The sequence below is a fragment of the Carassius carassius genome, chromosome 18 (assembly GCF_963082965.1).
Source record: "Carassius carassius chromosome 18, fCarCar2.1, whole genome shotgun sequence".
NCBI classification, from domain to species: domain Eukaryota; kingdom Metazoa; phylum Chordata; class Actinopteri; order Cypriniformes; family Cyprinidae; genus Carassius; species Carassius carassius.
In genome coordinates, this window is record NC_081772.1 from 2,164,656 (window position 1) to 2,179,693 (window position 15,038).

Genomic DNA, 15,038 nt, shown 5'->3' on the forward strand with positions numbered 1-15,038 from the left:
TCAAAGAAAAGATGCTTAATGAACATTAAACCAAATTTATTAAATTAATTCCACTTTGTAACCTTTGTAAAGTACAGTGGCAACTTTCACCTTTGATCTAAAATTATATTTATGTTAAATGAATGCATTTTTATCCATTTTTATCCAAAGCAACTTGCATTGCATTCAGTGTGCACATTAAATCAGTTCATGCATGAAAACATTAACGTGTATTGTTGTAATGTATTTATCTGTGTAACTGTAAAAAGTTGTACTACAGTAACTTTACAAAACAATATTTACGAATCTCCAATGAGATCATGTTCATAAATCATAAAATTTAATATTTGACTATAAATCTTATGCTTCATTTTTTTTTGTTACTTTGTAAAATGTCCAAATATTTCAGGTTTACTAACAATGAGTAATTTGATATTGATGGTAAACTGTGAAGTTCCACCTATTTAATAAATCCTTTTTAATATATATTGAAGTTCTGCAATGCTTTTTCCTTTAATTTCAGCCACCACTTTGGATGCACAATAAACAAGAGCACAAACAGTTTGTGTGAACACACACAAACACACACATACAGATTGAAGACTGATAAAGAAATAAGAGCACAGCGTGATGAGTGAAGTCTGACAGGTACCAATCAGATTTCAGCACTAAATCAAAAGAAATAAATAAGAAATTACATTTTGCATGAAGAGCATGAGGCCTGTTTTAGGAGTATTATTTTTTATTTTAATTTGTATTTTGAACATTATTTTGATATAATTAAGCACATTTTCTCTGCTACTGCTATGTGCATGAACATTTTTTAAATTTAAATCAGCAAAAATAAAAAGCAGTATATGAAATACTACCGTAATGTAAAAATATTATATTATAAATAAGATGTAGAGACAATTATAAATAAATAAATACTAAATAAATAAATAAATACATTTCCATTAATGTCTCAGAACGTTTTAAGGAACGTTTTAAATATAATCATATATAAACCTAACATAAATGTTAACAATAAATTAAATAAGTTATAAATATATTAAAAATGAATAAATTACAAAATAACAAATAATTTTCAATTTATATGAAAAAAAGATGAAAATAAGAAATTTTATTTTATGAAAATAAGCTGAAACGTTTGTATGAGATTTTATCTCCTGCTTTAAATGAACAAAACATTTTTAGTGCAATGCAAAATATTCAAATAGGCTTCATTTTACTTAATGCAAAATGTAATTGTTTACTTTTTCTGCTGATTTTGTGGATGAAATGTGTGCTTGACAGCCTCCGTGAGTTTCACTCCAGTTTGAGGATAGAGAAAGTGACAAAAAAGGCAAGAGAATATTTAAAAAACATTAAAACAATTTAAAAAAAATGTTTTTTTATCATTTGCTTCTGCTGATCTGAGTGCCGTTTGAAAGGCTTCTGATGTCCACAGCAGTCCATGAGATCCTTATGCAATTTATACAAACCTTCAAGTTGTGTCTGTCCTATAAATACACAGACGCACACATGTGTCTTTGATCCAGAGATCCCCTGCCATCTGTGCGTTAATTATTAATGTGTGTTGTTCTATAAGCTCAGCAGCTTGTCTGCTTCGGGGTAAGTGGGATACTTCACCGTCTCGATCTTCTCCTTGACTTTATAGGACGGATAGAGGCCAGTGCGTCCCAGTTTGCGGTTGACCCCTTTAGAGTACCCATCCCAGTGGTTTCCAGCAACTCCGATGACGTCTCCAGGCTCCAGTGGGATTTCCTCCGTCGTGCGCACCTGGTGCGGGTAGATGGCGATTTGGTTGTGTGCATTCTGTCCACCGAAGTAGTAGATGTCGTCCAAAGAGCGGAAGAAAGCCGAGGCGTCTGGATGAAGAGTCTGCATGATCTCATATGCCACACGACACACCTGAGAAAACCAGAAGAACAAAGTCAGAAATCTGCTGGGTGGGGAAAACAAGAAGTGACCAAGGAAAAATTGCAACTCTTTCCAATAAGTTTAACATTAGTTAATGCTTTAGCTGATATATGTACAGCGCCCCATATAAAGAAATAAATACATTTAAGAATATTTTCTCTAATTTTAGTTAATCATGGACATTTTGAACTATTTTGTTCCCTTGTTTTAATTAGATTAGTCTTTAATTAAATTTGTTCAACGTGCGTGGCCACGATTTTCTAAAACGAGGGAACAAGTCATTCATTTATAATCACAATAAATATCTTTTTGCATGCATGTCATGCGCAGGGCTCCATAAAGATGAAGTATTTATTAATTATGTTGTTGTGTTGGTACCATTACTGGTCTACCACTGCTGCAACTACAAACTGATGATTTTAAAATGACAAAATGTTCTTTATAAATAAACACGAGGTCTGTTTTAAGACCATTAATTCTATTTGAATTTTGAAATTAATTTAATAATAATTAATAATATTTTCTCTTCAAATTGCATCACTGTATTATGCCTAAGCACAGGGCTTATGGTAATTAAAAGCTAAAACTGTAATTTAAACCATAAAATATTTTTCATTACTTGAACTAAAGTGAATGTTAACTGAAATAAAAGGCAACATTTAAAATTTTTATTTAGTTTAACTTGAAGTACTGAAATAACAAACACACACAAACACACACACACACAAACACACACAAACACACACACACACACACACAAACACACACATACAAATTTCTAAAAATGAAAAGAAAACAACTAAATATTTTTTTTAATAAAAGCTATAATAGTATCTCAGTGATACTCAAATAACATTGCATCAATGTTTAATTGCTTATTTACTTAATTACTTAAGTCATACATTTGAAATTTAAATTTTTGTTAATATTAGTTAATACAAATACAATTCTTTGTTGGTTCATGTTAGCTCAGCTAATGTTATCAGATACAACTTTTGATTAAAAAAATCTATAAGTCAATGTTGAAAGTAACATTTAGATAAAAAAAATACTGTAGAAATATTGTTTATTGTTCGTTCATGTCTTCTAGTATACAGTATTGTTATCATACGACACTTTATTGTATAAAATGTTACTTATAAAATTAACAATTATCAATGTACCTGTGAGGAGAAGGTGCAAACCAGGAAGTCAGTCTGGGACAGGAAGTGGATGTCCAGGATGACGCCTCTGAGTGAATTCTCCGTGTATCGGTTATGTAAACTCGCTGACCAAGAGATGGAGTTATCACTGATGAACTCATAGTCTGTGTACCTGAAAAACACACTTTTTTTTAAAATCTTATATAAAATTTTAAATATCAGAAGAGACCAATTTAAGATGTGACCATGAAATTGAAAGTGTCTTGAAACATAAAACTCTATTTTGAGATTTTAAGACAATGTTAACATCCCTTAATTTAATGGTAGGAGAACATTTGGAGTTAATTTTGAGCTTTTCCCCCCACTTTTTTCGGCTTCCAGGTTTAAAATCTTCTTTAGTCTTTGACATTAACAATGTGGATTTTTAACCTAGAAAATGAAAGCAGTGCAAAAAACATTTGGTACATCAACGCCTCATCAGCTACATGTTTTATTATCATTATATAATTATATATAAAATGTAACATAATTATACATTTTAATTATGATAATAAAAAAATAATTCCAAACAAACACATAATAAATAAATAAGAATAACCTTTAAACGTTCTAATTTTCATGAAAATCTTAAAAGAAATTTAAACTATAAATACATTTTGATGATGGCTGTGCATTAAATTCTGGCTATCACTGAGTAAATGTTTATATGTGTAATGCAGCATGAGCGTATAGAATCATGGATAATACATGTCTTAATTTTGCTGAAAGCAATGGTTAATTGCAGAACACATTTGAGGAAACCTCTGATGCTCTCATGCACTGTGAGAGAAACAAAAGCGACTGGAGCAGTAGCTATTTGTGCTGTTTGTCTCCCGTCTTTCCCTGAACATTTTGTAAAACTGTCATTTCACGATGCATTAAGGTCTCATAGCTCACTTAGTTTTTGCCTCCTGCAACAGTGAGGGGTCGTCAGTGGCCAAATACACTCGTTTTTTATCCACGTGGCCACGTTGAGCCATGTACTGGAACTGTTCCTCCACATGGATCATGTACTCCTCTATGGGGTGAAACGCGGCCTCCGTCCCGACTTTATCTGTCCGTCTGACATGGACGCTGTAAGACAGACACACAAACATGATTTCTTTATTTCTGTCTATAGAAACAATTAGGATAATCCTTTAAATTGTTATCTGGCTATATAAGTTTTCTTTAATGCAGTTTGTATTAGCCATGTTGATTTGCTCAGTTGAGTTTTAGTAAAGTGTGAAGGACAATGCGAATAGTTTAACCTGCTTTGCATGCTCTATTTAGTGCCTCAATGGAAATCTGGTATAGACCTTTAACACAAACAGTAGAGCACAATGCCAAGGTCATGGGTCCAATTCCCAGGGAGTGCATAAACTGATGAAATGTGATGCAAGTTGCTTTGGATAAAAGCATCTGCCATATGCATTGATTTATACATTTATCCACTTAAATAAAGTGCTAAAATTGATTTAGGAATATTTATGCTTTTTTTTGTTTGCTAAATGCATTATGCATTTAGCATTTACGCATTTGTCCAACCCAAAAATAAGCTGGGAATTTGATCAGTTCATGCATTCCCTAGGAAACAAACCCATCACCTTGGCGTTGCTAGCGACATACAGTACTCTCCTGTTTGAGCTACTTATGTAGTCTTAACCATGCAAATTAAAGTAATTTTTAATTATTTATATCACATATGAAAGTTATACAAATATTTTAATAGAAATTTTACTTTATTTTATTTTAACTTCTGGCAACTGCATTTAAGCTTCAAAATTCATACAAATTGTGTCTGCGAAGATTGTCATGATAAACAAAACATAACAAGAACCATAAACTTTTGTTGGTCTCAGAGTTTGTTTTTTTTTGCACCAAAATCCAATGTTTCAGAAACACCTGAAATCAAGTACTTATGAACCAAACATATTAGGACTTGTCTATCTTTCTCTCTCTTTTCAGCTGATCTCTATGCTTCACTGCAGATTTACTCTATTATATTATTTGGGTTATTACATTTCACAGTGCTGTCAAGAGACAATGGTGCTTCCTATGGGGCCACAATAATTTCATTCTCATTTATTCTCATTAATTTCATTGTGATTGTGAGTCATGTTCATTCTCGTTATCGTGTGTCATCTTTATCTCGCAGTGTTTTTTCAGCAACGCATCCACCATGGGCGCAGAAAACACACACACAGAGAGAGAGAGAGAGAGACAGATGGAAAGAAATGTGAGAAGACAAATAAGAGATATACAGACCCAATGATGGGGTGTTTAAAGCCCAGTTTGCCACACGCCTCCTGGATCTCCTTCTCCAGCCAGGCCTGAGGACGGACCAAGTACTTGACAAACTGAGACACCCACCAGACAGACGGATCGCCGTGAAGACGCTGCAGTCGGGGCGCAAGGTCTTCTGGGATAGCGAGTGGAAGGTACGGAGGTCTGGGGTGAAGACTGTCTACGATGGGCAACTCTACCACCTGAACGTCTTGGTCGTGAGCCTCACCTGTAGAGAAACATATTACAGCAACATTTTAACATTTAATTCAATTACATTAGATGTTTTTAGATTTTTTGCATCCTAACCAACACACAAATACAAATAAAATAAAATAAAAAAATGGTCAGAATAAAGAATAATCATCTGGCATAATTAAGATTTCTAAATGTTTTTTTTTAATGCATATTTGCAGCTTTTTTCCCCCTTTTCCTTATTTGCCCTAAATGTTTGAATTGTAGTTGATCACAGTTTACACAAAATATTAAGCAGCAAAAAAATATTATTGAGAATTGTTTTCTTGAGCAGAAAATCTGCATATTTGAATGATTTTAAAATAAACTTAATACTTAAAAAAGTTATGAATTTATGGTAATTTCCACAAACAAGATTAACATATGACCTGAAAACACGTAAAAATTGCACATAAATCATATTGACCATTTTTATATAACTTGTTATATAAAATTTTCGAAACTTTCGAGTCTCATTCATTTTCATTTGACCAAAAATAACAGAAATAAAAGAGTTTGAAATGTCTTGTCTGTGCTGTCATTTTCCATACAATGTAAGTTAATAGGAATGGATGTAGACAAGCTCCAAAAATGCATTAAAAATATATAAATATAAAATATATATATATATATATATATATATATATATATATAAATATAAATATAAATAAAATATATACATTTTAATTTTAGTTTTGTGTGACAAACAGACCCAAAAATCATTCTTCTCAGCTCCCAAATCTTATTTACGTTTGTACACGACTTGACAATGATGGCATGTTTCTCAAATAAATTCAAAACTCAGAATTGCAAGAAACAAAATCCAGTTACAATTTACTTTTCATCCAATAGTTGATACAGGCTTTCATATGAGGGTGAGTAAAAACGACATCATGTTCATTTTGCTAACAGGTTGAGATGACAAATACTGGGTGAAATGGTTCATTTTTAATTGGATGAAACATTTGTGTATTAAACCTTTGTTGAATAATACTGAGCTGATCACAGTGCATTCTGGGATTATGCAACGCTTTCAAAATTTCCAAAACAAAGCATTTAGCTGCCCACTATGTGGAATGCTGGATTGCCAACGATGCTTTCAAGGTAGGAAGCTCAATAGAATTTGGACGAGAGCCGCAGCATTAGCATCAAGCAGCTCAACCTGGCACTGCTCACTCAACCCATTTATCATCATCTCAAGATGCATGCAAATGCTGAACAACAGACCATCTTTTAAAGCACAACCAATTTGCAATGCATCTAGCCGAGGTAAAAACAAAGAAAATGTCCAATTTGCATGAGAAAACTCATGTTTTTAAACAAGGCAGTGTCTGCACCTGAAGACAATCGCTCACTTTTATCAGCATCCGTCTGCATGCACCTGTGCTCAAAACAACACCAGCACTGCTGCTAAATAATGAAAAACAGGCTCACAAACATGCTTTTGTGATGAATTCTTCTGTCATGTGATACAGTACTCACTGTAAGCTGTTTATGGTAGACAAATGTAGTAACTTGGAGCATTTCATTAGCATTTTAAAAGAGTTCACTGAAAAAAAAATGTTTATGTTTTCAGCATAAAGTAATTTAATTTTGTTAACATTTACAAAATAGTAATTTTACTCCTTAACTAAAAGCATCTTGTTTTAAGAATGTTAAGATATTTGTACTGAAAATAAAAATACACACACACACACACACACACACACACACACACACACACACACACACACACACACACACACACACACACACACACACACACACACACACACACACACACACACACACACACACACACACACACACGTCACTTTATTAGGTACACCTGTTCAATTGCTTGGTAACACAAATTGCTAATCAGCCAATCACATGGCAGCAACTCAATGCATTTAGGCATCTAGATGTGGTGAAGACTGAGCATCAGAATGGGGAAGAAAGGGGATTTAAGTGACTTTGAACGTGGAATGGTTGTTGGTGCCAGACGGGCTGGCAAAAACTGCTGATCTACTGGGATTTTCACACACAACCATCTCTAGTGTTTTCAGAGAATGGTCCGAAAAAGAGAAAATATCCAGTGAGCGGCAGTGGACGAAAATGCCTTGTTGATGTCAGAGGTCAGAGGAGAATGGACAGACTGGTTAGAGATGATAGAAAGGCAACAGGAACTCAAATAACCACTCGTTACAACCAAGGTATGCAGAATACCATCTCTGAACACACAACATGTTTAACCCTGAAGCAGATGAGCGACAGCAGCAGAAGACCACAGCGGGTGCTGCTCCTGTCAGATAAGAACAGGAAACAGAGAATACAATTCACACAGGCTCACCAAAATTGGACAGTAGAAGATTGGAAAAACGTTGCCTGGTCTGATGAGTCTTGATTTCTGCTGTGACATTCAGATGGTAGGGTCAGAATTTGAAAGCATGGATCCATCCTGCCTCGTCTCAATGGTTCAGGCTGCTGGTGGAATGGTGTGGGGGATATTTTCCTGGCACATTTTGGGCCCCTTAGTACCAAATGAGCATCGTTTAAAAACCACAGCCTACCTGAGCATTGTTTCTGACCATGTCCATCACTTTGTGTACAGTGTACCCATCTTCTGATGGCTACTTCCAGCAGGATAATGCACCATGTCACAAAGCTCAAATCATCTCAGACTGATTTCTTGAACATGACAATGAGTTCACTTTACTCAAATGGCCTCCACAGTCACCAGATCTCAACACAATAGAGCAGCTTTGGGATGTGCTGGAACGGGAGATTTGCGACAAATCTGCAGCAACTGCGTGATGCTATCATGTCAATATGGACCAAAATCTCAGTACACACACAAATATATATATATTTGGGCCAAAGGGGTCAGAAAAATAATCTTTGAATTTTATCTTTGAATTTAGTTTATTTTACTGACCCCACTAGCAGCTATTTTATTCTTGTTTTAATTATAAACTCACTTAATATTTATACATTTTTCATAAACAAGACTTAATATCTTCTTTCATTTTGCTTCTCAAGTAAGAATGTACTGGAAAACAATTTGTTTTCAGCTTGAGTTTCCTTCATTTCAGTGGGATTTCCTTCATTTTCATGCACTAACCGCACATAAACGCTCGACCTGTGGCAAGTTTCTCATAAATGTTTGATGCAGATGTCTCGTGTAGCGTTTAACTGCATTAAAGCATTGCGCGCATTATGTGTGACGATACAAGGTCACCCCTGAGAAATAAAGACTGATTAGATTTAATGGTGCCGTTTGTGTTCTGCGGGGCAGAAAAAGGACAAGAGTGCGAGAGGAAACCAGAGAGACTTTGATCTGCAGAAATATTCCCAAAGCATTCCACAGACGAGTTTCTTCAAAAGTCGCCGGGCTTCGCCTGCCAAGGTGACCTGTTTCAGTTCTCGCACACAAAAAAACCGGCTCTCCCTGGTGCTGGAATGACTGGGACTGGTCTCGGGGCAGAAGTCTGGGCACGTCAGATTAAACGGGTCACTTACCCGCAGTCCTTTCACAAACACCCTCCAGAGGAACACAGAGAGACAATAAGACACAGGCCAAGAGAGCTGTGGATGTTTCTTCAATAGATAAACTGTTTTTAAAAGGAGAGCTCACAAAAATACAACTCGGGCTGCAGTGTTATTTTAGCATCAGTAAGATACTTTTTGTTATTTTGAATCAGTTTTTATATGTATATTTTCCTTTTTAATTTTAATTAAAGTTTTAGAATTTTTTTTAGTAGATTTTATTCATATTTTAAATCACTTTTATTTTTATATTTTTTCAGTTTTTTTTTTCATTTTAAAGTGTTAGTAATTTTGTTTTGTTTCTGTCATTTTCAATAGCCTTTTTTTTTATTAATGTTTATATAGCTTTTATTGATTTTTATTTCAGTTTTAGTTTGAGTCATTTTAGTACATCAACTAAATTCAAATGAGTAATGTTGCCTTGGCAACTAGTTTAATTTTATTCCAGTTTATTTTATTTTATAAATGTAATAATTACACACATCCACTTTCATTAAAAAAAAAATAGCAATGTGAACATTCATAGACATCTCTTTTTGTGTTATGCAGACAAATTAAGTTAGAACTAAAAAAGATTGAGTAAATAATGACTCCATCTTCATTTTTGGCTGAAATTTCTTCTCACTATTTTTTTCTGTCACACCATTGTTAGAGGAATGATATTGTTCTGATTAACCTACGAGAACTTGAATCGAGTTTAGAAACACACAAACCACAAATTAACCGATGTTGCTAGAAACAGCGGGCTTGTTTTAATAGTTTGTTAAAAAACAAGTTACAGCGGGTCTGCTAATTATACCGTTTACAGGCTTTGACGTTACCAACCACAAACCATCTGACAAGTAACTCATTAAATCTCTTCCGAACAATTACCACAGAACAACAGCAGCCCGCCGGAGGCTGCTTTATGGCCTTACTACGAACAGGTGCACATGTGATCGTGGTATGTTTGAAATTTTAATTAGCTAAAGCATGAAATATTTAAGAAAAATCTCCCAAGCTGTTCCCAGTCTAATGTAATAGCACTAGCAGCTCTTCATGGTTTTTTTTTTCTGGCTTTGGAACGGGTTTTGACAAGAACCCTCAGATAATCTATTCCCTCAACAGATACTTGGCTGTAATAATTAGGACACAAAGAAGAGAGGAAATTTTGACATGCCCTCATTATACTTAAATATCCGTCTTGTACTAGAGCTTCACACTTTGTCTTTTTAGCATTAATAGCATTAGAGAAGTGAACTCTAGTTCAGTAGAAAATGTGGATGCACAAATTAAAAATACAGACCTGGATTAACTGATATATAGCACATTTCATATAAAGTGGTGCTTAATTGGCATAAAAAGAAAAAAATTACAATCAGATCACAAGTTAATTAAAAAAAATGCATGGAAATGAATTAGAAGGAAAGCAAAAAGCAATTAAATCAGTGCAATCATAGAACGCTGATAAACGTAGTTAGGGAGACCTGCATACATGAATGCATTTAGAGACAAGAATGATGCTACTGCAAAAACTAAATTAGCAAAATCTAATGTCCCATTGGTTTTGCTGGAAATTCATGAAAAATGGTTTCTATATTCAACAGTCATTATGTAGTAAATTAAGAAAATGAATAATTAAACACCTCACCATTCAAAGGATTAAATAATTTATTCAACCAAGATGCATTCAATTAACCAAAAGGGACATTAAATAAATTTATGATGTTTTATATAAAAAAAAAAGCTATTTTAAATGAATGCTGTTCTTTTTAACTTTCCACTCAAAGAATCCTGAAAAAAATTCAGTTTGCACAAAAATATAAAGCAGCTAATCTGTTTTCAACATTGATAATAATCAGAAATGTTTCTTGAGCAGTAAATCAGCATATTAAAATGATTTCTGAAGATCATGTGACACTGAAGAGTAGAGGAATGATGCTGAAAATACAGCTGCGCATCACAGCAATTAATCATATTTTTATAAATTTTTAACTATAAAAAAAATTAACTTAATGGGTAATAATATTTCACAATATTACTCTCTTCACTGCATTTTTAAAATAAATGAATGCAGCCTTGGAGAGCAAAAGACAGCACTTAATAGTCTATATTTTATAGATATTATATTTGGACTCATTCGATTTTTTATATATTTTTTGGATTCGAAACAGCAGAACTAACATTAAAAACACTATTTGAACAAGCCAAATTTTTGTTATTATAGTTAACTAAAAGTAAACTAAATATAAAAAAAGAAAAAAAATTACATTTAATTTACATTATCACTGTTATTTGAAATAATAAATATTTATTAAAAAGAAAAACTAGATTTATTTTTATATACATTTATAATTTAGCCTAATTTCCATGCGTTTTAACTTGAAGTACTAACTTAAAAAATAATAATAATAAATAAAAGTGAAATATAAATAAATAATAATAATAAAAACTACATTGACATATTAACAAAAAAATTAAATAAATAAAATTAAATTTAAATTTATGCATTTAGCAGACGCTTTTATCCAAAGCGATTTACAGTGCATTCAGGCTATACATTTTTACCTATCATAAATAAATATGACAGAAACAGGAACGTTACTAAAACTTAAGCTAAAATTAAAGTGATATAGATTATACATATTTTTTTGTTTTCTTTAGAATAACATACACTTATGAGAATATTACTTTAATAAGAAAGTAAACAGAGCAATGTCATATTGACTTCGGGCACATTTTCATGCTGAGATCCGCTCATCTCCAGCAGGATCCGCACTCACCTGACCAGTGTCCGGTCGTGGCTCCGGATCGATCCGTGCAGGTGTCACTGACGGCCCGGAAGACCGTCTCCCAGCCTTTGGGAGCGTAACGCCAGTTGTGGGACTCGAGGATCAGGACTCTCTGCGTGCCGTAAGCGATCATGAAGCAGTAAACCACGTGATGGAGCTGACAGCCGTATCCGCAGCCCTTATTGATGTTACACACCAGCTTACGGGCTTTACTGCAGTCCTGCGGGTTCTGAGCCACAAATGACATGCGCAATTATAATTAGGACTGCACTTTTAGATTCAATAAAGTTGTACCAATGTAGAATGTGCACAAATAAAATAAAATAAAATAATAAACACAGACAAAGAAGAGAAATTAGATATGCAATCAAAATTATGACCACATTTGAGATTAAATGAATTCATACAATATAGCATGTGCATTTAAAATAAAATAAAACAGATGAGGAAGAGAAATGACATATGGGATGTAGCTACAGTTAGGACTGCATTTTAGATTAAATGAAGTTTTACCAACTGAAATACTCTGAAATGAATGCTAAACTTCAGAAGACTATTTCCCCTCAATCCCTTCACCGGGATGCAACGTTTGTTTCCAGCGCAAACTTTCAGGTTTTATGCAACAATGTCTGATGAGTTCATAGTCTCTAGTAAGAGCTGTCTGCCTTCATTATGAAATCAAATTCACTGCATGGAAGCAGGATCTCAAAGACACAAGAGAGAGAAACACAGACGGACAGAATGACTGAGACAGAGAGGCTCTTATCCCATACCATGGGATTTTAAGACTTTCATGAGATGCTCACTGGATATATTAGATCATATAAGTCATTCAGTGTTTGGGCAGGAATAACAGTTATCATGATAGAGATAAAGTGATTCTATGTGTCCAGCAGGGGAAGATTTTAGATCCATATATTTCACATCAGAAACGCTCTTTTATTTTTTTATTGTGCCATTAGAGGAAATGCGCTACGATAATCAAATTTTCTAGTGGCTCTTTCAAGTTAGTGTATTTTCTTAGGGATTTATTCATTTTTAGTGAAGGCTATCTAGATTTTATTCATAATCCAAATTCAATGGTGTTGGCACAGAGTTTGCTATAGCAGCAGATGAAGCACTCAAAGTGCAGCCTGAGCATATGCTAAATGCTATAACTTTAAATATTCAAAATAAAATGATCAATATTATATCAAATAAAATGTGGTGCTACTACAGTACAGTGATGGTACAGAAAGACAGTTTTTAATAAATACTATGGTATTGAATAAAACAATATTCTACTCATTAAAATGATATTCAATAAATTAAATTAAATATTCAATAAAAGTCAGATTCAGTAAATTACATATCAAATAAATTCAGATAATATAATATTAAAGTAGGGTCTATAAAACTGTGTATTTAAAACTTGCTTGCGTGCACGCACGCAAGCAAGCACGCACACACACACACACACTATGTCACACAAATCCGAAATTAGATAAATGAACTGGGATCTTTGGTAATTTCTCTTGGATTTATTTGACAAACAACTTTTTGCTAAAACTAATTATGTATGACTGAGGCACCAGAGTTGAGATTTAAAAGATGTTTAAATCTTTGAATATATAGATGAACTGACTTCACTTGCTCTTAAACTATGATTTTCATTAGCGGAGGTTTGTAAAGAAAATCAAACTTACCAACGGCATCAAAAATTCCATTTAGCAGGTGTTTAGTGCGATAAGACTGGTATAAAGTCATAGATCTCATATAAAGAGAATGGAGGGAGTAAGAAACAGTCTCAGAAAAGGACAACGGTTCAGGGGGAATCATATCAAAAGAAGATATTTCATTAGTGATGTTCGCTGAGACAAACATCTTTAATGCATCATTCAATTAGTTTGTGTTCCAGAGAGATTTCTCAAATCATGTCTTACCTCTTGTCATTTTCAGAAGATAAAAATCTTCATGGAGAATTACTTTAAATACCTATGTAAATGCATCTGAAAATACTTCTTAAATCCTCCCCTTTTTTGTTAGCCAAAAAAACTGTGACATGTATTACTCCCTGAAAGTTTAAATTAATATTTCAATAATTTCAAAAAATGTTCATGGTTTTCCATTGTTGATAAATAGTTTGCATATATATATATATATATGTTTATTTATAACTTTAATAAATTTTAACAAATTTAATAAGTGATTTATTTTGAAAAAAAAAAATTCTATGAAATTTATTGAAATGTTTAAATAAATGAACAAACAAACAAACAACCACTATCCTTCCATTTTTCTACTAAATCTTTTTTTTTCACTGTATATTTTGTTTTGTTTCACGGTTTCCATAAAATATAAACAAAAAAATCATTATCAACATTAATAATAATAAGAACAGAACACCAAATAACTGAGCAGTTAATCGTCATATTACTGTAGAATGATTTCATGTGACACTGAAGACTGGAGTAATGATGCTGAAAATACAGCTTTGATCACAGAAATAAATTACATTTTAAAATATATTCAAACAGAAAACAGTTGTTCTGAATTGTAATATTATTTTACAATTTTACTGTATTTTTACTGTATTTTAGGAGGAGTAACAGCAGGAGGAAGGGTCGTTCTGTACCTGCAGGTAGGAGATCCTGTTGTGCACCAGGTTGGAAAGATCTCTGGCCTCCTTCTCTCTCCAGTCTCCCGCTCCGTCCGCCTGACTGAGATCATGCAGGTCTATCATGATGGTTCTGCCAGAAACACACAGGAGACGCATCAAACATCCTCCTCTTTCAGCTGACGATGCAATGATCACCAGTGCTGGATAGTAACTGGTAAGTTTTTATATCAACATACATAATAATATACAGAACCGAACTTTCCACCTAATATATTTACTTAAGATAATTGACATATTTGCATGTTCACGCTTCTCTGACGTTGGTTGATGGTCACATGACATGCAGTTTTTTAGCAAGTGTTTTATTTTGATAATATAATTGATTTTAATTTTGCTTTTATGATTTAATTAGATATTAGCTTTTTATTAAACTCATGAACCCCACCAGGTGTGGAAACCTTGATGTAATGTAATATTTTAAAGGGATAATTCACCCAAAAAGGAAAATCTGTCATTAATTAACTTTGTTCATCTTTGCAACACAAATTAAGATATTTC

The 15,038-nt window shown here is 33.3% G+C and overlaps 1 protein-coding gene across 1 annotated transcript in view; it reads right to left on the reverse strand.

Annotated features, from left to right (window-relative positions):
* Positions 1-281: 281 nt before the first annotated feature.
* Positions 282-15,038, reverse strand: part of LOC132092092 (alpha-(1,6)-fucosyltransferase-like) — a 96,213-nt gene continuing 81,456 nt past the window's right edge. The window contains exons 5-10 of the mRNA XM_059498170.1: positions 14,496-14,610; positions 11,873-12,110; positions 5,331-5,577; positions 3,981-4,157; positions 3,066-3,216; positions 282-1,893 (exon numbers count right to left, since the gene is read on the reverse strand). Of these exons, the coding sequence (XP_059354153.1) occupies positions 1,564-1,893; positions 3,066-3,216; positions 3,981-4,157; positions 5,331-5,577; positions 11,873-12,110; positions 14,496-14,610 (1,258 nt within the window). The 3' untranslated portion in view covers positions 282-1,563. The remainder of the gene's footprint in view (positions 1,894-3,065; positions 3,217-3,980; positions 4,158-5,330; positions 5,578-11,872; positions 12,111-14,495; positions 14,611-15,038) is intronic.